The sequence below is a fragment of the Carassius carassius genome, chromosome 2 (genome assembly GCF_963082965.1).
Source record: "Carassius carassius chromosome 2, fCarCar2.1, whole genome shotgun sequence".
In the NCBI taxonomy this organism is placed as follows: Eukaryota; Metazoa; Chordata; class Actinopteri; order Cypriniformes; family Cyprinidae; genus Carassius; species Carassius carassius.
This window is the reverse complement of record NC_081756.1, coordinates 34993840-35021575: the sequence shown is the minus strand read 5'-3', so window position 1 is coordinate 35021575 and position 27736 is coordinate 34993840. Positions and strand designations below refer to the sequence as shown.

The window sequence follows — 27736 nt, the reverse complement described above, 5'->3', positions numbered from 1 at the left end:
CCATCGTGGACGTCTGGCGCGAGGCGGAGGTCATAGAGGGGGACATGGAGACCTGTTTTTGACACAGGAAACATGAGTGACTCCCAGCCTGATGGGAAAGGTGGCAGACACCACAGCATACCCCCAAACACATCCACAAGAAGACCCTCCCTTCCTTTAGGAACTTATAACTTATTATTCAGCAAGGACACATTAAATTAACCAGCAGTGTCAGTAAATACATTTATGCTACAAAAGATTTCACATACTGTTCTTTTGAACATTCCATTAATCAAATAATCCTGAAAAAATGTACAACAAAATATTAAGAAGCACGATTGATTTCAGTCTTGATATTTATAATAAAAAATAATAATAAGTGAACATCAGATCAGAATATGAAAATTATTTCTGAAAGATTGTATGAAGACTGGAGTAATGGCTGCTGAGAAATTTGTTTGCCATCACAGGAATACATTACATGCAATAAATAAATAAATCATAATAATAATAATAATCAATGGAAAAGTTATTTTCAATTTAAATAATCTAACATTTCATAATATTACTGTTTTAACTGTATTTTTATTAAACATGCAAGGAGACTTCTTTCAAAAATATGAAAAGATCTTACTGACCCCAAACTCCTTAAACAGTATAAAAAATACACTGAATAACATAAAATACAAAATGCTCTATCATAAACCAAACAGAAAAATACAATAATAAAACAATGTGGTTTATATAAATGAAGTTTAAAAAGTGTAATCAAGTTAGTTGTTTTTGATCTGAACAAGTAAAATAAATAATTCCTGTTAGGATAAAATTCAACTAAAGGAGAACAGCTCTAAAAGTTTAAAGGAAATTGCTTTTGTGGAAAGCTGACTGAATATAACTCTTCCACATTCAGATCACTTACCATAGTACTTCACAGACTGTATGTTTTGACCATCATTCCTACTTCCAAAGAGGCTGGTCAAAGTCCCTGACTCATATGGGCCACATTATATAGTCTATATCTCAGAAAGAACTGATCTCAAAACAACTCCCCTATTTCGTTTTGTTACTTTGAGAAGTTCAGGTCTGACAATAACAGCAGAAAATCAATAAAAAATGTTGTAAATATATATATATATATATATATATATATATATATATATATTGAGAACAAATCCATATCTCTATGGTGTTATAGGCCAATGTGCTGAGCAACACTGGTAAAATGACGCTACCCTCTCGTGATACTATGTTTTGCTCACATGCTCTGATAATAATAGCTCTGTAGGACTACACATCATTTGGATGAAAAAATCTGATTCTGTTGCTGTCCAATTTCATTAATTTCCTTTCAATAAAAGCGTGGCTGTTTTACATTCAGTATCATTCAAATGATAGAGTTAAATGAAAAAGTATTTTATATTATTTAATAAAATAATAAATAATTATTAAAAAGCATCTTCAGTTTCCGTTACGGTTTTTGGCCAAGTGCATCCAGAAACGTTGGTTTAATTTCAGTGCATCCCTACTACAGATTAAAAGTTTATTTGACAAATGTGACATGATTAAAGTTAATCATGTTCACTAAAACTGTACCAAACCCTGACACTGTCAGTCATATTACATGATTTTTAAAACTTGATTGTCCAGATGATGTGCTATGTAGTGGCTTGCTTCATGCTTCAAGTACAGCATGTTACAAAGCTGACAGTTTACTACTCTATAGGGTCCAAAAGAGACTAACAATGCAGTGCTCTAACTTGCACAAAGATAGCTCATAGTGTGTTACTTGGCAAAAGCCACCCATGCTGTAGACATATGTATTTTAGCATTATTTATTTTCTGTTTGTCTTGCTAAATAATATAGTGGAGACATGAAATATTTGGGGTTGTGACCGTTCAATGTATTTTAATAGCAATGGCATAGTAAATGCGTGTTTTTTGTTTTTACCTGAAAACTGCAGTTAGACTTGAAAGCTAAACCAGGATTTTACCTGTGTTTTAATTACAGATGCTTAATACTTTAGAGAGAAATCTGGAACACCTTAATAGATTTCCTTCACCTTAAACGTCAACTTGGAATCAAAATTGAACCAATTTTCTTTATTAACACACATTTCTGGTTTTACGTGAATGAAATCATTGAATTCAGTTTCACTCAGAAGATTATTACGAGACATGAATGCCATTAACTAACATGATCTCTGATTCAGTGTGTGGGTTGAGAACCTCCAATCTTCCTCAATAACATGAGCCTTGCTTTAGGAAACATTTGAATTAATAATCAGTGTTTATTCACATCATGCATTCATTCAGATCCATTCAGCATCAAAATGTGAAAATTTAAATGCAAACTAATGATATACAGACTGCGGTTTAAGAGATCTGAAAGTTTCCTCATGTAGGAGTAGTAATGGAAGAAGTCGCTTGACATCACTGCAGTTCATCAAGCACTAGTCGACAGCACTCGCCCACTTTAGCCGGATCAGAGACCCGGGCATATTTAGAAATCTGAGAGTTGACACCCAAAGATCGTGCAAGGTCCTTTGCAGTGCTGTCCCCGGCCACTGTGGTCCCCAGGGCCACCAGCAGCCTGAAGATGGCCTCTTTGTCCTGTACGACCTCCAAGGCAGTGCTGGCCACTGATAAGCACTGTGCCTTCGCCTCGATCTCAGTGAGTTGACCGTACAACCTTCCAGCATAGTTGAGCACCAAGGTAGCCAGCGCCACGTGGATGTTCTTGTTGGAGACCACACGGAGGTCTCCGGCCCGGGACAGGACTGTGTCACGGTGACCCAAGAGAAGAGCGCGGCCGTGGGACCCAGAGAAACAGTTGCAGAGAATGCGGAGTGCCAGCATCTGATTGGCGGGCCTGCCCTCAGAGGACATGAGACCCAGGAGATGGTTGCAGAGACTGGCACCTTCAGTCCCTCCACAAAGCTGGGCGTTGACTTCAGGATGGCGCACAGCCAAACGCAGGATGTCCAACACTGGGAAGACAATGTCTGAGGAGGGAAATGATGACTGATTAATTGACTGGAAGTAGCAACAGTCTGTATTTTGGCATACATCCAAGTGTGACAGATTTTTTCAAAACAAAACCAAAAGACTGAGTTTTATTTATAGGTTGTTAATTAGATTTTGAGATATGGGCTTTGTGCTCAAAAGTGGAACACAAGTCCTACATACGTCACCAGAGAGAAGTCTGTTGTTTTTCCCCTGGAAGGTCCAGTTATGACTTTTTAATTAAACATTATGAGATCAAATGAAAAATAAATAAATGTGATACTGAAATAAAAATAAATTAAACCTAAATGGTAATATTTAAAAAGTATACAAATGGGTAAAAATAACAGCAGTTTGTTACTGTCTTGTAAATTAATTTAATTTTATAATAATTTTAATAACAACACCTTTTAATCTTAAGCAGAGAAATGAATTGAGCCGACTGTCACGAGAAGTGAATCAAACCGATGCTCTCCATGTCCATGCGTGTGATTGGCTGTTAGCTGCACGTGTCACACTTTCAGATGCATTCACTAATTAATCACAAATCACTGGATCAAGTTGACACAGCGTTTTTACTTTGCTTTGTGAGCCTGCTGAGACTGATCTAAACCAGGTTGGATTTGTCAACTTACTCTAAAACTCAGAATTTGTTCAGCTAGCTTCAAGCAACGGGCTACAGACTTTTGTATGAATCCTGAAGACATTGATTCGCTTGTTCAGGCGGTTTGATTAGAGCTGGAGCTATATTCTGCATTACCATGGCCTTCCAGAAGCAGGATTGAAGACCTCTGCCAGCAGTGATAGTATAGTGAACTGTTTATTTAAAGGGGAGGTCTAATGCTATTTCATGCATTCTGACTTATTTACACTGTTAAAGATTCTCATGCTAAACATGGCCAAAGTAAAAAAAAAAAAAAACGAGTTGGACGTATGGAGTATTTCTGTGCCAAATACACTTCGTCAGGGTTTGTATAAGTTTCAATAAGCTTTTTTTTTTCTTTTTATCGGAGTATGGCCCTGTATGACATCATGACAGACGGAATTCCTTCTATTGGCACTTCTCCAGGAAGAGTGAGTGCACATATAAACCAGAGCCAGCATGCTTGTGCCTCCAGGAGCTCAACTGTTTTAGCAGAGAAGAGGTAGAGCTGTATCGGTCTTTTAGAAAATCTGATAAAACTAAAGTCTATTTGGAGACATGAAGGATGCAATACTACTTTATAGGTACTCAAGATTAACATGAGATTTGCAGAAACTGTGTGTTATGTCCTCTTTAAATTAAGTAGGCTCAATGCCTTACCTTCTGGCCAGTGGCTAGTCCTCCACAGTACACTGATCTGCTCTGCTGTGGGCTGTTCCTGACCTTTCACGTCTGTTACTAGGAGCAACAACTTCTCCAGACAGTCCAGTGCTACGTCACTCAGCTTACGGTCCGCAGGAGCAGTGTTGTTCAGCTCCCGAAGCTTACCTACACATGATATTGAGGAAATGTTATGTAGGGACACACGATCGTTTTTGTCATCAAGTATGTCTTCACTGATGTAAAAGTGTCACTTACCAAGAATCTGAGTTGTATTCGCCTGTTCAAACATAACTCCATCCGTATTGGGGAAGAAGATGTTTGTCTTTGATTTCGAAAGAGAGGAAGAGGAATGGGCACTGCCACCTAGAGAGCATTGAGAGGTATATCAGTGTACATGATGCATGCATGCAAGTGCTGTTCTGGATGTATTGCATGTATTTTACCAGTAAAAGGATCGGCTCTGCCTGAAGACACTGTGCCTGTGGATCCTGACTCGGGTATATACCGTCCAGCCCCTGTCCAAACAAACATAAACATCTCTCACAACTTTGATTTCATATTAGCAAATAACAAATGCTATTCAAAAAGGCCCACCTGTGAAAGGATCATTGCCAAATCCTTGTCTGTCACTTCCTGAACCCGGAATGTACCGTCCCGCACCTGACAAGACAAGAGGAATATAGCACGTATCTGTCTTTACCTTAAGCTGAATAAAGTGGGTGTTTGTGAAAGCATATCGTTCCAGTTACCTGTGAAGGGGTCTGCGGCAGAGGTGGGGGCTGGGCCAAGAGTGTGGCCTTTAGTGTTCTCGATGATGAAATTAGCCACCTGATCCAAGAACATGGGGCTCAGGTCATTCTTCTCCAGGAAGTTGTGAGCTGTCAGCCAGGGGTCGTCCGACGCATTGTAAGGCAGCTTCAAGCCAGGACCTCCCTCATTCACATCGATAGAGAAGACGAAGTCATATTCCTTTAGGCAGGGAAATCACAAGAGTTACAACATGACTACAGTTTAACCTCTGGACAGCATCAACACTGGACATTTAACAGCTCTCACACAACAGACTACCACAAGTGTGGACCATAAAAACATTGCTTGATTCAATTTATGAACAAAAACTGCAATTGACAGCAAACAGTGACTAAATCATACTCATATACTGTGCACACAATCTACTGGATCATTACAAGAACAATACTATGTGTCTCACCTTGCCTTCATACATCACTCGCTTTGAATTCTGCTGAGAAGACCCGCCCACTACATCTCCGATCTTCACCCAGCGTCCATCACTCACGCTCCACTGATACGCTTCAACATTAGAACCCTCCTTTATGAGCCGCGTCTGGCCATCCCGATTCCCTACACATATACAATTATAATACAGTGAGCAAAGTGAGGTATAATGCAAAAATATAAATATGTATTATATACACATTTTTTTATGCAGAGTTAAAAGGATATATATATTTTTTTTATATATATAAAGATTTATTTTTGCCCTTATTATGATAGGACAGTAGCTAGAAAGTAGCAAAGTGAGAAAGTGAGAGAGGGACGGGATCGGGAAAGGTCTGTGAGCTGGGACTTGAACTTGGGACGCCTGAAGCACAGCAGAACTATATACTGGCGTGCTGCCCACAAGGATATCATATATATATATATATATATATATATATATATATATATATATATACACAGTGTGTATATATATATATATATATATATATATATATATATGTATTATTTTTTTAATATAAATACTGATCCATTATAATCAAAAATATTAGCGTAGCATTCGCAGTGTTGTAACTAACTAAAACTTAAAAAGAATGAATAAAAAAAAACTAATTTAACGAAGTACTAAATTGACTAAAACTGAAAAAAAGAAAGAAAACAGAACAGACAATAAAAACATAACATAAAAAATTAAAGCTAATTCAAAATATTGTTTAATACTACAATAAAATATAAATAATACACAAATAAGCCTGAACGTTCTTGAAAACACTACATGTGTCCAAGGCTTACCTGGTTCATCCAGGTGCTCTCGGCCAGGTAAGTCCTCTATCTTGATGTCGCCCAAGTCTCCAGTCTTTGGGTCGATGATGGCTTTGGAGAGTTCATCCTCAAAAGCCTGTAGGGCCTGAGCACTCGCTACACGCTCTTGGCTCTCGGTGAACACGCGGATAATGCCATCGCTTCAGTGAAATGTGACATGGTCAGCCCCACGCAGGATAATATACTGTAAATAGTTTCGGCGATATGAAACAGAAACAGTATGTATACCTGGCTCCCACAGCAATGTCTCCATCAGGCAGAATGCAGCAGCACCACACTGACTGGGCAGGAAGACGGATAGTCTGGGAACATTCCCCCTTCCTCCAGATCCTCAGTGTCCGGTCCTCTCCTGTGCTTATGAAGTCTAGAACAGGAAAAAAGTAGACAGTATAGGAGATCATATAGAATTTATGCACAGATATGTAGAACCATATCAACCAACTGCAAAACTGGAGTTAAGCACCTTGTCCGTTCGGGAAGACAGCAAGGCTGTAGATATAGTTAGTGTGACTATAGTAAACCTGCACACATTCACCCGTCACCATCCACCGTCTAATGCTGGCGTCATTACTACAAGAGAGGAACTCCACCTCGTTTATCACAGCGAGTCCTCGCACACAGTCCTCATGACCTGCAGGACAGACACATTACTAACGCTGACCCCTGCTGGAGATCTGTTCAAACTTAACAAGCTCCACAGTGTCTATATTCAGCATTAAATAAACATTGTTTCATTGTTGAAAGCATTAGAATTATCAGTTGCACCAATGTACCAGTATAGGTATTCTCGCAGCGACCGGCTTTCCACAACTTGATGGTCTTGTCAGCTGATCCAGACAGCATTAAGCCCTGCTCTGGTAAAATGACTACGGCCCATACAGCAGCGGTGTGTCCCTGAGGAGCAGCAATTACACAAGAAACCAGTCAGCAGCACATACATGAAATCAATTGCAGGCAATGGGAGTACAGTCGTGGCCAAAAGTTTGAGAATTACATAAATATTAGTTTTCAAAAAGTTTGCTGCTAAACTGCTTTTAGATCTTTGTTTCAGTTGTTTCTGTGATGTACTGAAATATAATTACAAGCACTTCATACGTTTCAAAGGCTTTTATCGACAATTACATGACATTTATGCAAAGAGTCAGTATTTGCAGTGTTGGCCCTTCTTTTTCAGGACCTCTGCAATTCGACTGGGCATGCTCTCAATCAACTTCTGGGCCAAATCCTGACTGATAGCAACCCATTCTTTCATAATCACTTCTTGGAGTTTGTCAGAATTAGTGGGTTTTTGTTTGTCCACCCGCATCTTGAGGATTGACCACAAGTTCTCAATGAGATTAAGATCTGGGGAGTTTCCAGGCCATGGACCCAAAATTTCAACATTCTGGTCCCCGAGCCACTTAGTTATCACTTTTGCCTTATGGCACGGTGCTCCATCGTGCTGGAAAATGCATTGTTCTTCACCAAACTGTTGTTGGAAGAAGTTGCTGTTGGAGGGTGTTTTGGTACCATTCTTTATTCATGGCTGTGTTTTTGGGCAGAATTGTGAGTGAGCCCACTCCCTTGGATGAGAAGCAACCCCACACATGAATGGTGTCAGGATGCTTTACTGTTGGCATGACACAGGACTGATGGTAGCGCTCACCTTTTCTTCTCCGGACAAGCCTTTTTCCAGATGCCCCAAACAATCGGAAAGGGGCTTCATCGGAGAATATGACTTTGCCCCAGTCCTCAGCAGTCCATTCACTATACTTTCTGCAGAAGATCAATCTGTCCCTGATGTTTTTTTTGGAGAGAAGTGGCTTCTTTGCTTCCCTTCTTGACACCAGGCCATCTTCCAAAAGTCTTCGCCTCACTGTGCGTGCAGATGCGCTCACACCTGCCTGCTGCCATTCCTGAGCAAGCTCTGCACTGGTGGCACTCCGATCCCACAGCTGAATCCTCTTTAGGAGTCGATCCTGGCGCTTGCTGGACTTTCTTGGACGCCCTGAAGCCTTCTTTACTAGAATTGAACCTCTTTCCTTGAAGTTCTTGATGATCCTATAAATTGTTGATTTAGGTGCAATCTTTGCAGCCACAATATCCTTGCCTGTGAAGCCATTTTTATGCAACGCAATGATGGCTGCACGCGTTTCTTTGCAGGTCACCATGGTTAACAATGGAAGAACAATGATTTCAAGCATCACCCTCCTTTTAACACGTCAAGTCTGCCATTCTAACCCAATCAGCCTGACATAATGATCTCCAGCCTTGTGCTCGTCAATATTCTCACCTGAGTTAACAAGACGATTACTGAAATGAGCTCAGCAGGTCCTTTAATGAAAATGCAGTGGAAAGGTTTTTTTGAGATTAAGTTAATTTTCATGGCAAAGAAGGACTATGCAATTCATCTGATCACTCTTCATAACATTCTGGAGTATATGCAAATTGCTATTATAAAAACTTAAGCAGCAACTTTTCCAATTTCCAATATTTTATGTAATTCTCAAAACTTTTGGCCACGACTGTATAGCTGATCTCCCTCTTAAAGGTACAGTATGGGGAGAAAAAAACAACAACACATTATTTAAGAAAAGCTGTGATGTAGGGCTGCATGATTTGCATAAAAAATTACATTTATACTTTACCTCAAGCCTATATGTATACATATATGTAGTACACCTTATAATGCAATGTATGATCTTATAGTTATAAAAGGTTATAATACATTATAATACTTTTCTATTCAAAAAAATATTACTACTGGAATATTTCTTAATAAAATAACAAATTATTTCAGAAAAATAATGAAGTAATAATTTAATTTAACAGTACAACTTTATTTTCATCAAGCATTCTTAAAGCAAGTTCTTAAAGCTTTGAAGTTGAAAACAGAGGGTTTTTAAGTTTGGGAAAATGGTTTGGTGCATTTTGTGTTTCCAAATGCACACTAAAAGCAAGCCAAACTCACAGCACATGCAGAGATGAGTTAAGAGATAAGTGCTGAATTGCGATACTACTATAGTGATACCAAGACCATTCCACTTTACCTGTAAGGTCATCATGCACTTCTCTCCAAGCCAGACTTTGGCTGTAGTGTCCCATGAACCACTTAGTATTGTGCCAAACTTGCCAGATGAGAGAGTGCAGACTGCAAACACACAAACACACACAATTCCAGTGACTTTCAGACAACCTGCACGCAGTTGCATCACTGTAATACATCAATAGCAGTGGACGGTACCTGTGTTTTTGTGACCCTTGAGGGTGAACAGAGGGTCTGGTCGGTCTAGTGAAAACACACAGATATTGTTGTCATGTCCTCCAGTGGCAATGAGTCCTCGGGGGTATGTTTCATTAGGAGCGATGATACACACGCAAGACACAAAGTTTGAGTGGCCATTCATACAGTGCATCTCTGTAAAGACCTGCGTTTCACTGCAGAAGGAAAAACAGATGATGGTAATGGAGTTTTATTATTTATCTTATTTACAATACAACTCAAAGGTTTAAGGTAGGCAATCCTATGCATCAATAAATAATAAAACTTCACTGAACTGAATTCAACTGAACTGAATCTCTGGAATTCAGACAACGCTTAATGAAGTTTAAAGAGACAGTTCACCCCAAAATGACAATTCTGTCAGCGTGTTTGATTTACTTTGTTCTGTGGGACACAAAAGCAGACGTTAGGCTGAATGACTCAATCACTATTCACTATATGGAAAAGGTACAAGTGAAAAAAAAATGTATATGGACTTGGAACAACGATAAAGTCAACAAATGATTTCATTGTCATTTGGGGTGAACTACTCCTTTAACGTTTGATAGTGTTTTATAGATCGGTCGCTGCCAGGAAACCAAACCCGGTCCGTTTCCTTTCAGATGTGATGTTAACAAATATCTTACCAAATTTTTTTTGATTTGGCAACCGCTCTCAATAAATTAACTTACTCTGACAACGTATTACCACTCAACGAAACGAAAAGTAAACCGGGTCTGAGAAACAGCATGGGGGAAGCTGGTGGCATGTACGTTACCTTGGGTTTGGTACCCAGACCCGCGCGGTTCGGTCCCGGGACACGGACACAAAGGCTCCGTGGGGAAACGCGGCGGCGGCGAGCCCCCGGACATCCATCTCGTGCGCGGCGAGAGAGCAGCGCAGTCTGTACGAGTTACTGCCGGACATTATGACGGATGAAAGAAAGCGGTCCTACACACACTGACACAGCAACACTACACACACAGACACACAGCATGACGGGAGACCTCGCGACAAAATAAAAGCCCCACTAACACATATTATAATGCGGTACTGCTAGCTCACAATGTAACCTTTTACAAATAAAACATCGCGTTTATGTAATTTATATTTAAACCACAATAATTTTGAATATATACTTTCAATTTAGAACAGATGTCAAATAATAATAAGACTTTAAACTTGTTTTAACTATATGACCCTCACCCCGGAAATGCATGAAAGAGTTGATTTCTGTCCTCGGATGTGGTGACTCTATCAAAATCATGTCTGCTAACAGGAGAATAACGCTCATATTTGGAGGCTTCATTGCAGCGGTTGCGGTGGCTTTTTATCCCATATTTTTCCACCCTCTCACTCACACTGAAGACTACAGTAAGTCTTTATCACAACACATGGTGACTAGTCACTAGTAAACTTCTTCAAGTTCAACTATATTGTATTTTGTAACATATATAATCTTTATAAACTAATAATCAGTTTATCAGTTACAGTTTAGGTTGTGAAAACATTAATGCACATTATTATTATTACTTTATTATTGTAAAGAATTATGCATCACTGTAATGTTATACTGCCTTTAATCTGAATTAAACTAAAATGACTCATTTTTAGAGTGATGTTTTTTTAAAACTCTTCTACTTGAGAAACACCACTGAGATTAATGGGAATTGAGAAAAAAAAAAGTATTTTTAACAACAACAACAGCAAAAACAAATGGTATTAAATGAGTTATTTATATAAAATTATATATATATATATATATATATATATATATATATACACACACACACACACACACATATATATATATATATATATTTGCTGTAGGAAATATTAGTTTACATTAGAAAACATTAATTTTGCCATAAATTGTAATAATCCAGTGGAGTAGGATTCTTGAAGCATCTTGGAGATGTTGCCACAGTTCTTCTGGATTGAGTCTGTCTCAGTTTGTTCTGTTTCTTCATGTCATTCCAGACGGACTGTTGATGGTGAGATCAGATCTCTGTCTGTGTGTAGCACTGGCTAAAGTCAGACTCCTTGTGCAAACAAAAATCTCACTGAAGTATTATTATCATTAATGGCAAAAGGAATGTTTGGAAATGTAAAATGTATTAATTAAACATTAAATAATCAGCACTATTAAAGCAAGATTTTATTTATTCTAAAATATTTATTATATTTATTTTATTGTCATCTCACACATGGATCTTTTTCTATAATAAAAATACATTATAATATGTATTATTAGCATCAAACAAACACCATGATTCTTATTCTCAGTGATTAAAGATTAAATGAAAAGTTTGAAAAATGATTGCACAACCACCAATTAGGTGGTGATATGCACTAGGTATGTAAATGGCCATTGAAGAAGGAGTACGCTTTTTCTTAGTCGACTGGTTTGGTATTCTATAGTCTTTGTCTACTCTGAGATGACTGAACTTACTCCCAGACTAGTTTTTGGAACCAGCATACCTCAAGTAAGTAAGGTTTGGGTTAATCAACAAGTTCAGTGTATATGTGACGGTGCTTTCTAGAATAGCCCCCAGGACAATACGTCATTATCTAAAATGTACATCTACTTCAGTTAAACTGCATTTTGTAACATAATAATAAAAAACAAACTGCGCTATAAAATATGAAATAAATGAACGAGGAACACCACCAGCGTTAATAACTAATACTAAAATGAAAAACATACAAAATAAATAATAAAATATATTTAAACAAAATAAACTTAGTTTATTTCAGCTAGCTGCCAAGGCAACATTTCTCCTTTTTTTTTAGTTGAAGTACTGAAATAACTAAAAAATAAAAGTAAATATAAAGGAACAAAATGACATTCAAATTACTAAAACCATTTAAATAAAAATAAAATAAAAATAAAAAGATATATCAGTGATACTAAAATAACATGCAATACCACTGAGATTATGAAGTAAAAATATTTTAAACATTAAAATAATAATAAAAGGGAGGAAGCTTGATTTTGTGAGGTTTGCCATAAAAAGGTTCGGCATTTCCCCCAGTGCTTTTCTTTATGCTGTCTGAGTTTGTGTCAATGTGATTCCAGAGCAGATCCAGAAGACAAATCGAGCCGGAGTCAATCAAGCAGATGTGCAGCCTGCTGGTAAGTCATGGTCATCTGGCCACTGTGTCGAGTTTGCATTGTTTGAACTGGAAGCACACATATGACACCTCACATGTGATGTAAGTGGCAGGATTGTATATTCCATGTATTACAGTTTATTTGCATCATTTGCATGTGAATGCAATTTAACAAACATTAGTTTCTATATATGATTGTCATTTGTGTGTCTTATTTAAATAGGTCTGAAGATCTGGTCTGATCCCTTCAAGCCAAAATCATGATTCCCGTGTGTGGATTAAAGTTGAGTGAATGAACGTGAGCACTGATGTGTCACTCACTGAGGATGGAGTATTTGAGATCAACACTGCTACCATGCATTAAATGAGACTTTATGAAATATATATATATAACATATTATTCCTTTATTTGCATTCTAAATAAAATACACTTCTTGAACTGTTCCTCAACCTGCCTGTTTGTTTAACAAATATATGACCACTAGATGGCGCTCACTTCATTTTGTACATTACTACAGTAGCTCCTGTGGGGATAATGCTGTTAAGAAGTTGGACCTTTAGTTATTCATTCATGACTACTGTAGCAGGATCTTAACTTTGCATAGTTCATCATGCTTTATATTTATATTCAAATTGAGTGAGAAACCTCTACTGAAAACCTCAAATCTGGCACTAGAGCTTTTTTTTCTAACAGCATTATTATTTTTACACGAGACCTTTGTGTTAATACATTTTAACTCCATAATAACACCATTTGCACTCAACTGTGCTTTTGTCATATTTTGGTTGCTCTTGTTCCTGATTAGATTTCTTGTGTTATTTTGGCACTGAGAGTTGGAAAAGTCCTTTGGCCCTCAAAAGTTGCAAAATCTGTAACTTGAGAGCATATACCTTGGCCAGGACCCTCTGCCAACTAAGACCTGTTGTCATGGTAACAACACTGGGCCAACACCTGTGCATCAGAGAGGTCCAATGCCCTGACCCCCTTTTTACTCAACCGCTCTGTTTGTGAGGGTCCCATGAACAAGATCTTTATCAAACTAAACAACAAGTATGACACAATGCTGAGCTTTATAATGTACTTTACTATATATATATATATATATATATACACACACACACACACACACACACACACACATACATACAAAGTGGGTATAGGAAAGAATCGGCCCCCTTTAAAATAATCACATTTTGTTTCTTTGCAGCCTGAAATGAGGTCAGACACAGTTTTTGTTTTATCCAGCTGTCTTTATTCAGGATATTTTCTCTACTAAATTTGCACATCTAGGCTGTAATATTTGCCCGCTCTTCTTTGCAGAACTGCTCAAGTTCAATTCAATTTGATGGTGACTGTTTGTGGACTGAAGTCAGATTTTCAGTGGCGTTTAAGTCTGGGCTCTGACGAGGCCATGCAAGGACATTCACCACCTTCTCCTTCAACAACTGTGTGCTGTGGGTCATTGTGATGCTGGAAGGTAAACCGTCTTCTCATTGACATCTTTCTGGGAGAGGGCAGCAGATTTTCCTCAAGAATTTGATGGTTTTTTGCCACATCCATTTTTTCTCACCTTGGAGTGCTCCAGTCCCTGCTGCAGAGAAACACCTCCATAACAGGATATTACCAGCTCATTGCTTTACTGGAGGAATGCTGTTATGTGGATGCTGTGCTGTATTGGATTTATAGTTTGGTGTTCAGGGCCAAATAATTCAATTTTTGTCTCATCTTCATCAGAATTTTCAAGGTGTGATTTGGCAACGCTCAGTCTGACTGCATGTGGCCTTTCAAGAGGAGTGGCTTTTTTTTCTTGCAAACTTCCCATTCAAGCCACACCTGTGGAGAATTTGTGATGTTGTTACGTGCACACAGTGAGCATTCTTTGTCAGAAGTTTATAGACTTTGATAGGCATGATAAATGTTTTTGTATCCATCTCCTGACTTGTGCCTGTCCATAAATATATCCCGGAGATCTTTTGATGGATGTCTATAGTTGACTGTTTACTTCAGTTGCACTACCAAAGGACTTAAATGAAAGCTCATTTCATGCTGAACTAATCAAACCATGACCAAAGATGATCATGATTAAAAAGTCAAATGGTTTTGTGTGCCACTGAGCCATCTTTCGTCCGTCCATCCATCCATCTTTATTGTGATCTAGGGTTTCAAGAAGAACTTTAAACATTCATGGGACTTTTCCAATGAATAAACATTTCTTTATATGAAAATGTTTCTTTAGTTTATTAAGAGAAATGTATTTTATTAAACTGTGCTGATTCAATTTCACGTTCACTTCAATTGGTACTCACCATGAAAATAGCCAAGCAAGCTGGCATGATGTTAAAACACCAACCAACTTTTTTGTTAAATTGTTCTTCACACACACACACCACAAATATATATATATTTTAAGCACTGTTTACTGGAAGGTTGTTGCTGCAAACTCCCCTTTTTGGAAGTCTACTGTATAAGGCAATTGAATATTAAGTACACAAGGAAAATGATTGAACTTCTATTAGTTTTCTATTAACCATGAGTGAGTGAATAGACTAACTTTGAATTAAAGTTATTTGAGGTGCTTTTTCAGTGAACTGAAGCCTGTTAAAATGAATGCATGTGAGAGAGGAACAGAGAGGGGGTTTACTAGAGGATGCAGAGTCCTCTGTCCCGTGAGACCTGCCGCATATCCAAGAACTGACATAATATCTCCTCACTTCCACAAAGAGCACATTGCTAACCCTGCAGCTGAGAGCCTGCCAGCGCAGCAGCTGCCAAATGCAATAACACTTCACCCTCCCCCCCCCCCCCCCCCCCATCAACTCAACCAACTCCATTGTTTATGGGATGTTGTTATTGTTGGTCACCACTCAAAAAAACTGGCCCGGCCATGAGGACGACCCGAAGTGAAGAGAGGAAAACAGGTCTGAGAAAAGCGCTAAATTCCTTTCATTCCTCCTACTGCGTTTTCCAGATTCCTGAAACGGCGACAAGGCCTTGGATGCGAGTGGAGGCTGCCACAATGGGGAAATGTCAAAAAACCAGAGCAGTTACCCGACAGGCCTCTAAACACAAAGCGTTTAGATAGATGGAATCTTTCACCTCAGGCTGTGTGTGGAAAAGCATTTCTGAGTCTGCTTGTGTGCTTTCATCCTCCTAAAAGTCCAGCCTTTCATCTGGTTAAGTTTTGAAGGAGTTAAACACTCACAGCAGAGATTCATAAGTCACTGTCTCTATTAAGGCTCTATTGTACAGCTGTCCACAGATTGTACTGCTTTTATGAATTTAAGAGGCACATTTTTCTAATTGTCAGAGGGTTTTTTCAACAGCAATTGTACAGGAACAATTGGACGATGCTCCAGCCAAAGCTACTGGGGAATGGCAGAAATGATTTCCATTGGGAAAAATACAGTAAGTGCACAGACTTCAGACTAAATTAAAATCGGACATGAATAGAGTAGATATGTGTGGTTGGATTTTTTGTAGTTGAAAATATTCCCTTAAAAAAAGAATTAAACTTCTATTTGAAGAAGTAAACATAAGTCGAAGTATATTTTCCCAATTATACATTATATAGAAAGTGTACTATTTTAATACTCTTTTGGACTGAATTGGACTAATTTTTTTTTTTTTATAAAGGTATGCTTTTAATTATAGCTCAAGTATAAGTACACAACTAGTTACGTCAGCAGTTTTAACTGAACTTACAGGAAGTCTGTTAGTTTACTATAGCTATACTATACACTAGGCCTACACTATTCTAAACTGCTCATTTTTACTACTTCTAACCAAGTATATTTAGAATAGTATAAGCCAAGTATACTTAAGGATAAATTTAGGTATATTTGTGATGAGCACATAAAAATTAGACTGAAAATATAGGCTCTTATTTTTAGTTTAAGAACTAAAATGCTAATAGCACACTTGAATAAATGTTTGTAAGGGTTTAGAGGGAAGAAAATACAGTTTCAGTATTGTGGGGAAATCAAAAGCACATTTTCCTACAAAGTTGCATGTCATGGTTTTACTGTCGGGGTGTCAACAGCTGTAGTAAATCAAACTGAATCACTCTTCGATTCAGTTTTAATTATGTCATTAATCTATTTATACATACATCTTTTTATTACTTATTTGTGAGGATTTTTTATTTTCCTAGACACTAATGAACTTGTGAAGACATTGGCATAATATAGTGAAATAATATGTTCTTCAGCCATATAAATACAGTTGCCATGTGCGTGGGTAAAATTTACCCCCTGGCGCTTTTAGGTATACAGCGACCTCTGGCGGTTCTTGTGTTAAACCCATAATTTATATGATGTGTGTGGACATTACACACCACAAATAAAAGTCACTATACAGTCTGCTAATTCCTGCATGTAGTATGTCTTACTCATATCTCCAGCATTATAATAAAAATAGTGTGGGTTAGATTCCTTAGCTCTTAAATCGACAGGATTGTGTGGTTTGAATATTTACTTTTGACCCTGCATTGTGGGGGATCACATTTATGCAGTAAAAAAAACAGCTTATCCATGTTCAGTAACTCAGCAACCGACCAATGTAAACACACTGCTGTCCAAAGCAGAGATTTTTTTTCATTCAAAATCTTCTGATGTTGGGTGTATGTATATATATATATATATATATATATATATATATATATATATATATATATATATATATATATATTTAAAAGGGTCTCAGCATATTTATTTAAATGCACACAATTCATATTGAGGTTGATTCTTATTCTTCCATGTCAAACATCTACATTTTCACCTAGACATCTGATATATTGGCTGTTTGTTCAATGGTTTTTCAGGCCAGTTCTGAAAATCCAAGCCAGGAATTATGAATTAAGGTCTCTAATGACAAATTTATTGTGGAATAGCTCTTTGATATGGTTTGGAAGTGTTTTCAAGGCTAAAGCTGTCAGCTTTTAATGAAAGTTTGCTTACAAGGAGGAACTTGAGCCAGGCTGAAAGGAAATGTAGCCTGAGGGCAACAACCCTCACAGTTTATTACCCCACTGATACAAATCTGAAGGGCCATATTAAATTTATATTGTCTTTTATATCTGACACCCAGGTTGAGTGCTAGTCAAGCTTAACATTTCTTTATAAGAGTACTGAGTGTTTACATGGACTTCCAATCTAAGATCAATCAGTATGAAACTATCAAGAGTTTTACTGAATCTGCACACCTGGCACTTGGGAATAAGCATGATCCTGCAGGTAACCGCTGGCCTGCTGATATTCAGTTCAACAGAACATTTGAGAGTGTTAAGGACCATTCACTCCATGGACGATAACTATATCATGATAACTGAATTCATGTTGATTGCTTGGGGATTATTGTGATGTTTTTATTTAACTCTCATTCTGACGGCACCCATTCACTACAAAGGATCCACCTGGTGAAAAAGTCAAAGAAGAAAAAAAAAAAGATGGCACTTCCTGCTGTATGCAGCTTTGCTTTGTGGTTCAGCACAGGTGGTAAACAACTCGAAACACACACATACACCCCATTAGCTTTTCATTAAGGAGTCGCATTTGTGTATCTCATGCTGAAGATTCTCCTGTGCTAGCAAGGCCTCCCAAAGCTCATTTTCATGTATAAAAGCCTGCACTTACAATGGAAATTAGATGATCGAAACCTAAATATTTGGGTGGTATGATATATTAATACAATGTCAGTATATTAAGATAACCCATGGTATTTAAATGACTAAAATATGCTATAGACAATAATGAGCAATAATAATTCACCACACTGCATTGGATGATGACATGACGATTACAAATTCAAGTGCAAAGCTTCACCTTTATATATTTGTTTAGTTATATAATTTATAATTTGAATAAGAGGACAAAACAATTATACTTTGGGTAGCCTAATGAAAAAAATATATAGTTTTTATATAGCTACATTAGGTGGCCTACATTTGAAAAACACGTGGGTAAAATTTACCCTGTGGCAGTACTAGTGTTAAAAAGTAGAAATCCAAACACATGCACAACCACTGTCTCCCATGACGCTTCATTAGCTTGCAACAGATGACAGAACAATATACGGCCTGGCAGGGACTGAGGATTCTGGGAAAGATGTGGAACTTTGGAAGAAGCAGCGGAACACAGTGCTGTCCACTGCTGGCTCGCGAGACCTTGGAAGAACCCCTCATATGATACTCGATCACGAGGTATGCTGTGGAGAAATTAACCTTTACGAGAACTGCAAAAGCTATGTAGTGGTCAGAAAAACCGAATTGTGTATGCTGGGGTTTTCCCTTTCTACTTTTATTAATGATGGAGGTTAATTTTTAGGAGCATAGCCACTGGAATAATAAGGAAATTATGAAAAATGAAAATTAGTGAATAGTTAGAGCTTTTCCTGCCTCATGTTCGCATGTAACTGGAGAATCTGTGGTTGTTCAGAAATGTTTCATTTCTCAATTTCTTAGATCATTCTGCAACTCGTACAAAAAAAAAAAGTGTGTTCAGCAATATTTAAGATTAAGGCCAATTCACACTGCACCAGTGGATGCAGAGCGACATCGACGGTCACTAGATTACAGTGTGTTGCTTTTCTCAGACATTCAAAGACCCAACAAATGCCAATTCAACATGGCTAAAGGTAGTGACGGGGGTAACACATTGATACAACAACACCAGAGGAATGTGCCTCTTGTCTTGTGTCTGCCTCTGTTGATGAAGTGTGAATTGTATTAAGTGTTAATATGTATGTTTTGATGCACAGTGTATCTGTAAAAGTTTTATGCCGATATGTACGCTTTAAAAAAAATTCTTAGTATCAAACGATATTGAAGTTACACTTTACACAAGTTACACAAGTTCGGTTATTTTCAAAGAGTTCTGTTATGCTCACCAAGGCTGTATTCATTTGATCAAAATACAGTAAACACAGTAATATTGTGAAAAACGATTACAATTTAAGAACAGTTTTAATATAGTCTGTTTTAATATACTTAAAAGTGTCATTTATTCCTATGATGGCAAAGCTGAATTTTCAGCATTCTTCAGTGTCACATGATCCTTCAGAAATCATTCTAATATGATCTAAAATCAAATCTTTCAAAACCAGAAACCGTTCTTATTATTATCACGGCTGAAAATGTTTGTGCTTGCTCAGTATTTGTTTTTGAGATTTTTTTTCCCAGGATGCTTTAATAAACAGAAAGTTCAAAGTTCAGAAGACTTTTATTAGTTATTGGCAATAATACTCTGATTAGCATAATTTAATTTCCGCTTCAACTTTCTGTACAAGGCTATTCAGTCTAATCAGAGAACTTGTGGATTTTAATTGGTGAGAACGTTGCAAAACATTTTTTAGAGATGGACCTCGAATAAGATTCCAACTATTACAATAGGGGTTGTCCATGTAGAGCTTCTGAGACAAAAAGCTGCTTTCCAGGTTAAAGGTGGAATGTTGTTTTAGTCTCTGTGGAAGTTCAGATCAGTAGCTGGAATGGTGTTTTATTCTTCCTGGAGGGACTGTACAGCAACTTCATAATTTGACAATGTTGGTGTTTTCATTATAAATTTGCTAGATTGACAAGCACTAACACTAGCACTGCAGATTCCTCAGTGCATTGTAGGGAATGTTCATTTGAAAGACCGCTCACAAATGAAAGGGTATAATTACAGTCATGTTTGGTAGAGCCTTCCATTCCTGCTTTGAGGCAGCCTCTCCCCAATATATACAGCTATAAATGTCAGTCCATACTGGGTGATTACGTGTGCACTGAATGGCAAATACGCTCGCGTAATATGAAAGTGTGATTATTAAAATACCTGGACAAACAAATGCAGATGAATAAATCACATCTGTACTTTTTCGGAACAGGTCACCGATGCAGGCTGATGCAACCACCTTCATGGCCCTCAGTGTGGGTTTCAGAGACTGACCATCCTCCATCCTTCTTGGCCTTTACTGCCCAAACTAGGAGCGCATGTTTGTGAGGCTGGCCGAGCCCCAAACCCGAGGTCTATACTGCCTCTGGCAGCGTACAGATTAAGACTATAATTATAGATCTGGGTTTGGACTCGGCTTTGTTTGAGAAAGTGGAGGGAGGCTGGTGGGGTGGGTGATGTCATTCTTGGTTTAGCCTGGGATCACAGCGCTGGTGTTGGCTTACTGGAGGATGAGAGAGAACAAGACGGAGAGAAAAGAAGGACGGCGTGAGTGTATGCACTTTAAATAGATCTAAATGGAATTGATGGGGTTTATAATCAGGGTGGTTTACGTGTTTGTGAGTGTATATGTGTGTGTGAATGATCACATATGCCGCCCTGATGTAACATAAGCTTATAACACATTTATGTATCATTTTTTCCCAAAGACAATAAACAGAGGGCTAAACAAAGTCTCACAGATCGCAGCACAGATTCATGCACACTACAAAAAGGCCAATACATAACAAAGTAAAGAGGAACTGAGTGAAGATTAAAACATTTTTACAACCACTTGCAGGCATTGTTTTATGAGACATTGTTAAAGTATGTGGGCACACAGAGAATTTACCCAGAATACCACTGTATTTGTAATCCTTTCTTTCAGAAATATTTGAAAGAATCAGGCCTGAATGAGACTGCAGTTAAAATAACACAGAATAAGTGTAGCCTACTTGGGTTATCTTTTTAGTAGTTGAGGGGAGAGTAAACTTGTGGAGGGCGGTCGGCTGAGAGGTCCGGTACAGTAACATGAGCGCTGGTCTGGGAATAACACGGGGGGCGTTCACAGCCCGCTTTTCCAAACTGTTTATCTGCTTTAGCTCACTTCTATGATTTACCAAGCAATGGCGATTGAATCCGGCTGGGTGAAGACATGAGCCATTCGCCAAATCAAAAGAGGATGAAGTGACAAGTGCCAAAACAATTCAATGACACAAATGCCTTTTGTCTCTCTTTTTTACTTTATTATAAATCAGGTGTTTCCAAAGCCTAAAAATCTGAAAGATTCCACAGCTTTTTTCTTTTCTTTTCTTGAATTCATCCACTTAATCATTATAACAATTACCCGTTTAGGTTAAAAACGCGGTCACGCTACAGTTTTCATTCCTTTTACTTCTATAAGCATGCAAATGCAGGTGACTGGGAGTGTAAGCTCATGTAAAGAAGTTCATGCACATTTTACATTTTGTGTTCCGAAGTTCAACAAAAGATCTATGCATCACGACATGACCAGAATTAAAATAAAAAACTACCGGTTTTGTTGCATAAAAGTGTACGTTTTACATTTTGGATTTATGATTACTTGTTTTGTTACACTTTTTATGCCCTTCCCTCGCTAACTTCCACTACTGGCAGAGCCTGTGCATTGAAATGGAACGTCTTAAGTACCTTATCACTAGGAATTCACTGTGGAGATGATTAATTATTTATTATCCCACAAATGTCCCGGGCTCAGTGATAGAAGAACAAAATAAGAAAATACAGGCAGAGGACAATGTCTCTGTAGACACAAACGCTGAGAGAGATTATTTCTGAGTCTATAAGTTATTTCTTGGGAAATCTTGCAAAATGCACTTTTTTAAATCTGTTTGTGAAAATGTAAAAGTTACACAAACTATCGATACAATAAACTATGGCAAAAGGTTAAATCGGTCAAATCCGAGGAATCGCGGGTTTGTCCAACATTCCTAGTGTACTTGACGAAGTGGAATGTACTTGTTTCTAAAAACAATAAAAATGTAGTGTGACTGACCATTGAGTAGCTGTAGGAAGATTTTAACTTAAAGGCAGGGTAGGTAGTAAATGTATAAACAACTTTCTTCCAAATTTGTTTAAACTTTCTATATATATCAATGCATATTTAAAATGTAAGTACTCTGATAAAAAGAGTATAAAAATCGAGTGACTCTAGACCGTTTAATCTGTATTAAACACAGCTCATTATTTCCATTTCGGGACGAAACATAGGATTGGCTTAGGCGACTGTCACTCTCTCGCAACCATGGCAACCACCCTTTTGCCACACATGACCTGCCCACTTGCGCGCGCACGTTTGATTTGAGGAATTCAAGAGGCACGGATCCTAGGAATACCAAAACAATGGCAGAGAAACAGCAAGCAAAATTCACAGTACCAGCCTATGCAGTTAGTGAAGGCAAACCAGGCAAAAAAAGGAAGACAGTAACAGTACAAGAAAAGGCAATGAACAAAAAGTCTTTGGATAAACAAAGAAATAAAACTTGAGTTAATATTGGCGTGGCTTTCCAGCGATGGCGAGAACTGAGGGAACTCAAGGGGCTGAAAAGTGACTCCTTGATGGCTTTATTTCTGCTGGACAGGTAAATCTTTCTTTTTGTATTTTGATCATACATATTTTTTTGTTTATTTTTTCAGGAAGCATGTGTCATTAGCACACGTAGCTGCGTAATATAGCTAACATAACATTACTTAGCGAGCCGTAGTAGAGGCTTTGGAAGGAGCCCAGAAGGGAGGGGGTGGAGTGAATGGAAATAATGAGCTGTCTTTAAAACAGTCGTGAGAGGTCTACAGACACTCGATTTTTATACTTTCTTTTTCAGAGTACTTACATTTTAATTATGTATTGATATATAAATAAAGTTTAAACAAATTTGGAAAAAAAGTTTTTTATACATTTTTTTACCTACCCTGCCTTTAACGGTGCAATATGAAGGAGTTTGAAGGATCCCTCTAGTGGTTGAGGAGTAATTTTTTCTTTTTTTGTGCTGGCAATAAGGTCTTGCACTGTTGTTTGACTCATAGAAACCATTTTTTTTTTATTAAATAACATAAGAGTTAGCCAACACTAAAATTCGACATTTGATACATATCTTACCTGTCAAGCAATAAAAAGGACATCCATTTAAACCCTAAAAATCCCTTAAAAGAAGTCACTTAAAAGCTGCAGATGTTGATGTAAGCTGTAATTTTCAGTTTTTGAGGTTTCTTGGTATTAACAATGAATGATTCCTCAGGTAGGTCTTTTTGAATGATCCATTGTGTTCTTCCATGCTGGCTTGATCAGTGTATCATAATAGAAACACTGCATAATATGTACTATTTCTCATTCTATTTATGAAAAATAGTTTATGTGTCTGTTTGCATATAGGTGTGAGGTGAGTGTTGGCTCAATTTCCAGACGTCTCCTGGTTCTCTTCCTGCAACACTGGCACCAGATTGACACTCATTCACCAGTAAATGTGTGTGTGTCTGTGCCCATGTAGACAAGAGCAAGAAATGAGGAGTGAGGTGGATTAGTGGGTCCACTGAACGTTACACATCCACTGAATGATGCAACCTAGGATGTTTTCAATTTCTCAACCTGATTAGTCTCTAAACGGTTCTATTTCAGCTCCTCTCCAGCTAGACTCAATGGGAGCCAGTGCAGGAACTGAGCAATAAACTGCATTAAGTAGATCCAGGGAGACTGAAAAAAGTTTAAAAGGAATCAAAACGCTGGAAAACAAGCAGACTGAATCAGGATTTGGCACAATTCAACATGTTAGCCTCAGTCTTTCCATGTTATAGTTAATGGGCTCAAAGACCCCCTCTCTCTCAGCCTTTCAGGGGTAAGACTGAAATGTTGAGAGATAGATTTTCCTTCCATTTGCCTCTTTTAATCTTAGTGTACATGATAGCTCTGAAATGCTTAATGCTCTGTGGTCGCTGGCTCATGAGATCATTATTTCAGAGAAGAAGAAGACAATTATAACAGAGCAGGGATGTGACAGGCTACTGTAGCTCACATGTGAGCTCACAAAACAAAAGGGAGAGAAGCTCTAAATGGAAGAAATCCATCATCTGAGATGAAAAAATGGGAAATGACAGGAGAAGGAAGTCACAGATGCTAGAAAATGAACTGTGCATGCAGTAGTTTGATAGTAGTTGAATTCAGCTTTGCCATCACATTTAAAATAAGTTATTTGTTTTAGTTATTTAAAAATAAGTACGTTTTGACTGTACTTATTCTTACCTTTCTTTTTATTGCTTTGATAATTCAATAAAGTTCAGATAAAAATGTGAAGGTTATGAAGATTATCCCTCTCGATTTTTCTCCCTTTCTTTCTTTCTTTCTTTCTTTCTTTCTTTCTTTCTTTCTTTCTTTCTTTCTTTCTTTCTTTCCTTCCTTCTTTCTTTTTTTTTGTTAGTTGCTCAGCTGATTTACCATCTGTTGTTTGTCTTTGACCTTTTGCCCTTTGACCTCTAAACCTGCTATCTGTTCTCAAAAATACAGACACACCCACCCCACCAGTTCTGATGCCTTAAAATCAGAAAGAGACATTTCTATGAAACACATGTCAAAATGCAAGCATGTTAACACACGGAAAGTGCACATGACAAGCTCAATATTTCATAACTGTATCTTGGCCTATAGTACATTTGGAGAGTTCAGCTGAAAAGTCACTTTAGCGCAGAAACATCTGCCAAGAGAATGAACATAATGTTAATCATTCCAAACATGATTATTTTTTTCTTTGTTGTCATTTTGAGTTATTGTCCTCATATATTTTCTGTCTGAAACAAATCCCAGAATTCGTTTTCAACGCATTGATCAGTGAACAATTCATCTAAATAATGGATCAAGACATCAAATCAAGACAAAAGTTCACAATGTTTTTATGAAGAAAAAAAAAATTGAAAGTAGATGACCCAATTTGCTGGAAGAACCCAACTGAGGATGATTTGGCCATTTTGTTTGTTTTGCCTTGCCAGACGTGGCCACTGAGAAGATTAAGAGATTTAGAGCGAGATGATTCCCTGGCCCATCAACATGCTCCATCAAATAAGTGGTTTGTAAACAAGCTTTTGCCAAAACCTTTCAAACCTCAATGTTGGATAGTGACTGTCTTGCGCTATAGAAAATAACACATTCAATCTTCAACGTTCTTATGCATGTGTGCAGTTAGATGCGGATCAGGTTTTCAATAAATAAAGCTCATCATGTGTGTCCTTGAAATTTCTCAGCCCAGGGTGACAAGCCAAATGCTTGTAAGGACAGTCTGATCTACATGGGTGGGTCATAAAAATTTAGAGTAAAGTCCTAATTAACCTTAAATGTGATTGAGATAGACACCCAAACAGTATCATAAATCACTGTGATTAAGAAATAGAGAGATGATGTCATAAATGTGGAAAGTTACACACACACACATACAAACACACACGCACGCACACTTCCCCTTGACATCCCTCCCCGCCCACACACTCGCCCTTGCCACGCGAATAGGAGCATGTGTGTGTGTGTGCGAGCTTGAAAGAAAGGGTGGAGATGCCTCAGAATATAACAGCATGGCTGGCAACGCCAAGCTCAAATGCAAAGGCGGCTGGATGGCCTTTTGTAATGTATATTAACTTGTGTCGGTCGTTCACCTGACAGGCCATTGTTGCCCACGACCCGACAGCCTCCTTCCTCCCTCCATCTCTTCTTCCTTTTGAACAGGTTGGGTGTATTGTGTGCAGAGAGGCACGCAGAGCTGTTCCGTTGTCTGTTGTGTGGTGGTGGGGGGGACAAGGGTTGAGACGCCGACCCCAGCGAGTGGGGGTGACCTAAGCAGATGGCAGGGCAGGCTGTCCACTCAGCCAGAATTAATAACGTGTGCCATGTCACATTGTCTGAGAAAACGTTCCCCCTCCAACCCCACCTCAGTTCATGTCCTCTCTCTCCCTATCCCTATCCCTCCCTTAGAATTTCAATTTCACTTCCTGGCATGACCAAACTTGTACATTTGGATTGCAAAACCAGTGGCAGAACAGGCAAAATGGTAATAGTGCAAATGGCATAAAAAAAGAGTAAAATAAAACAAAGAAATTTTTTTTTTATTAAAAGACTAAGATTTATCTCTCTCTGTGTCTCTTTTGGCCCAAGATCATTTCTCTCTGAAAAGATTAAAAAACAAAAACAAATTGTTTTATTCCTTCACTTAAAAATTTAATTAACCTTGATGGAATGGACAAGTAATATTAACAAACAAATCAAAATGTCATGATTGAGTATGATTTCTCTCTGAAAATTAAAATAAAATAATAAATAATGTATATCCAGTCCCTTTAACTTAATAAGTAAAATAATGTAATAAACAAGTAGTCTCAACAAAACGCAAAACAAAACAACACAGCAGAACACGCAAAACAAAACAACACAGCAGAACATGCAAAACAAAACAACACAGCAGAACATGCAAAACAAAACAACACAGAAGAACATGCAAAACAAAACAAAACAAAACAAAATAACACAGGAGAACACGCAAAACAAAACAACACAGCAGAACATGCAAAACAAAACAAAACAACACAGCAGAACACGCAAAACAAAACAAAACAACACAGCAGAACACGCAAAACAAAACAACACAGCAGAACACGCAAAACAAAACAACACAGCAGAACATGCAAAACAAAACAAAACAAAACAACACAGCAGAACACGCAAAACAAAACAACACAGCAGAACATGCAAAACAAAACAAAACAACACAGCAGAACACGCAAAACAAAACAACACAGCAGAACACGCAAAACAAAACAACACAGCAGAACATACACACACACAAAAACAACACAGCAGAACATGCAAAACAAAACAAAACAACACAGCAGAACACGCAAAACAAAACAACACAGCAGAACACGCAAAACAAAACAACACAGCAGAACACACGCACAAAAAAACAACACAGCAGAACACACACACACACACAAAAACAACACAGCAGAACATGCAAAACAAAACAAAACAACACAGCAGAACACGCAAAACAAAACAACACAGCAGAACACGCAAAACAAAACAACACAGCAGAACACGCAAAACAAAACAAAACAAAACAACACAGCAGAACACGCAAAACAAAACAACACAGCAGAACACGCAAAACAAAACAAAACAACACAGCAGAACACGCAAAACAAAACAACACAGCAGAACACGCAAAACAAAACAACACAGCAGAACACGCAAAACAAAACAACACAGCAGAACACGCAAAACAAAACAACACAGCAGAACATGCAAAACAAAACAAAACAACACAGCAGAACACGCA

The 27736-nt window shown here is 37.9% G+C and overlaps 2 protein-coding genes across 2 annotated transcripts; one reads left to right on the top strand and one right to left on the bottom strand.

Annotated features, from left to right (window-relative positions):
• Positions 1 to 2247: 2247 nt before the first annotated feature.
• On the bottom strand, positions 2248 to 10604 carry LOC132109316 (phospholipase A-2-activating protein-like). Its single transcript, XM_059515324.1, has 14 exons — positions 10369 to 10604; positions 9573 to 9766; positions 9379 to 9479; positions 7123 to 7243; positions 6813 to 6980; positions 6578 to 6713; positions 6320 to 6489; positions 5499 to 5650; positions 5038 to 5257; positions 4883 to 4948; positions 4732 to 4803; positions 4544 to 4651; positions 4286 to 4453; positions 2248 to 2981 (listed from the first exon to the last, which is right to left on the bottom strand). The coding sequence occupies exons 1-14, from the start codon at positions 10515 to 10517 to the stop codon at positions 2410 to 2412; spliced, it is 2397 nt and encodes a 798-aa protein (XP_059371307.1). The 5' UTR covers positions 10518 to 10604; the 3' UTR covers positions 2248 to 2409.
• Positions 10605 to 10772: 168 nt separating this feature from the next.
• On the top strand, positions 10773 to 13075 carry LOC132109323 (small integral membrane protein 20-like). The gene is made up of 3 exons (XM_059515332.1): positions 10773 to 10964; positions 12670 to 12726; positions 12928 to 13075. Exons 1-3 carry the CDS (start codon positions 10808 to 10810, stop codon positions 12966 to 12968), a joined length of 255 nt encoding a protein of 84 aa, XP_059371315.1. The 5' UTR covers positions 10773 to 10807; the 3' UTR covers positions 12969 to 13075.
• Positions 13076 to 27736: the final 14661 nt, after the last annotated feature.

Excerpts from the sequence above, each read along its gene's own strand:
- LOC132109316 (XM_059515324.1), bottom strand. The coding sequence starts at position 10,517 with ATGTCCGGCAGTAACTCGTACAGACTGCGCTGCTCTCTCGCCGCGCAC. Across the intron at positions 9,767-10,368 it reads GTCTGGGTACCAAACCCAAG|TGAAACGCAGGTCTTTACAG; the intron begins GTAACGTACATG and ends TTCCTTCTGCAG. Across the intron at positions 4,454-4,543 it reads GAATACAACTCAGATTCTTG|GTAAGCTTCGGGAGCTGAAC; the intron begins GTAAGTGACACT and ends TATCATGTGTAG.
- LOC132109323 (XM_059515332.1), top strand. The coding sequence starts at position 10,808 with ATGAAAGAGTTGATTTCTGTCCTCGGATGTGGTGACTCTATCAAAATC. Across the intron at positions 10,965-12,669 it reads CACTCACACTGAAGACTACA|AGCAGATCCAGAAGACAAAT; the intron begins GTAAGTCTTTAT and ends ATGTGATTCCAG. Across the intron at positions 12,727-12,927 it reads AGCAGATGTGCAGCCTGCTG|GTCTGAAGATCTGGTCTGAT; the intron begins GTAAGTCATGGT and ends TTATTTAAATAG.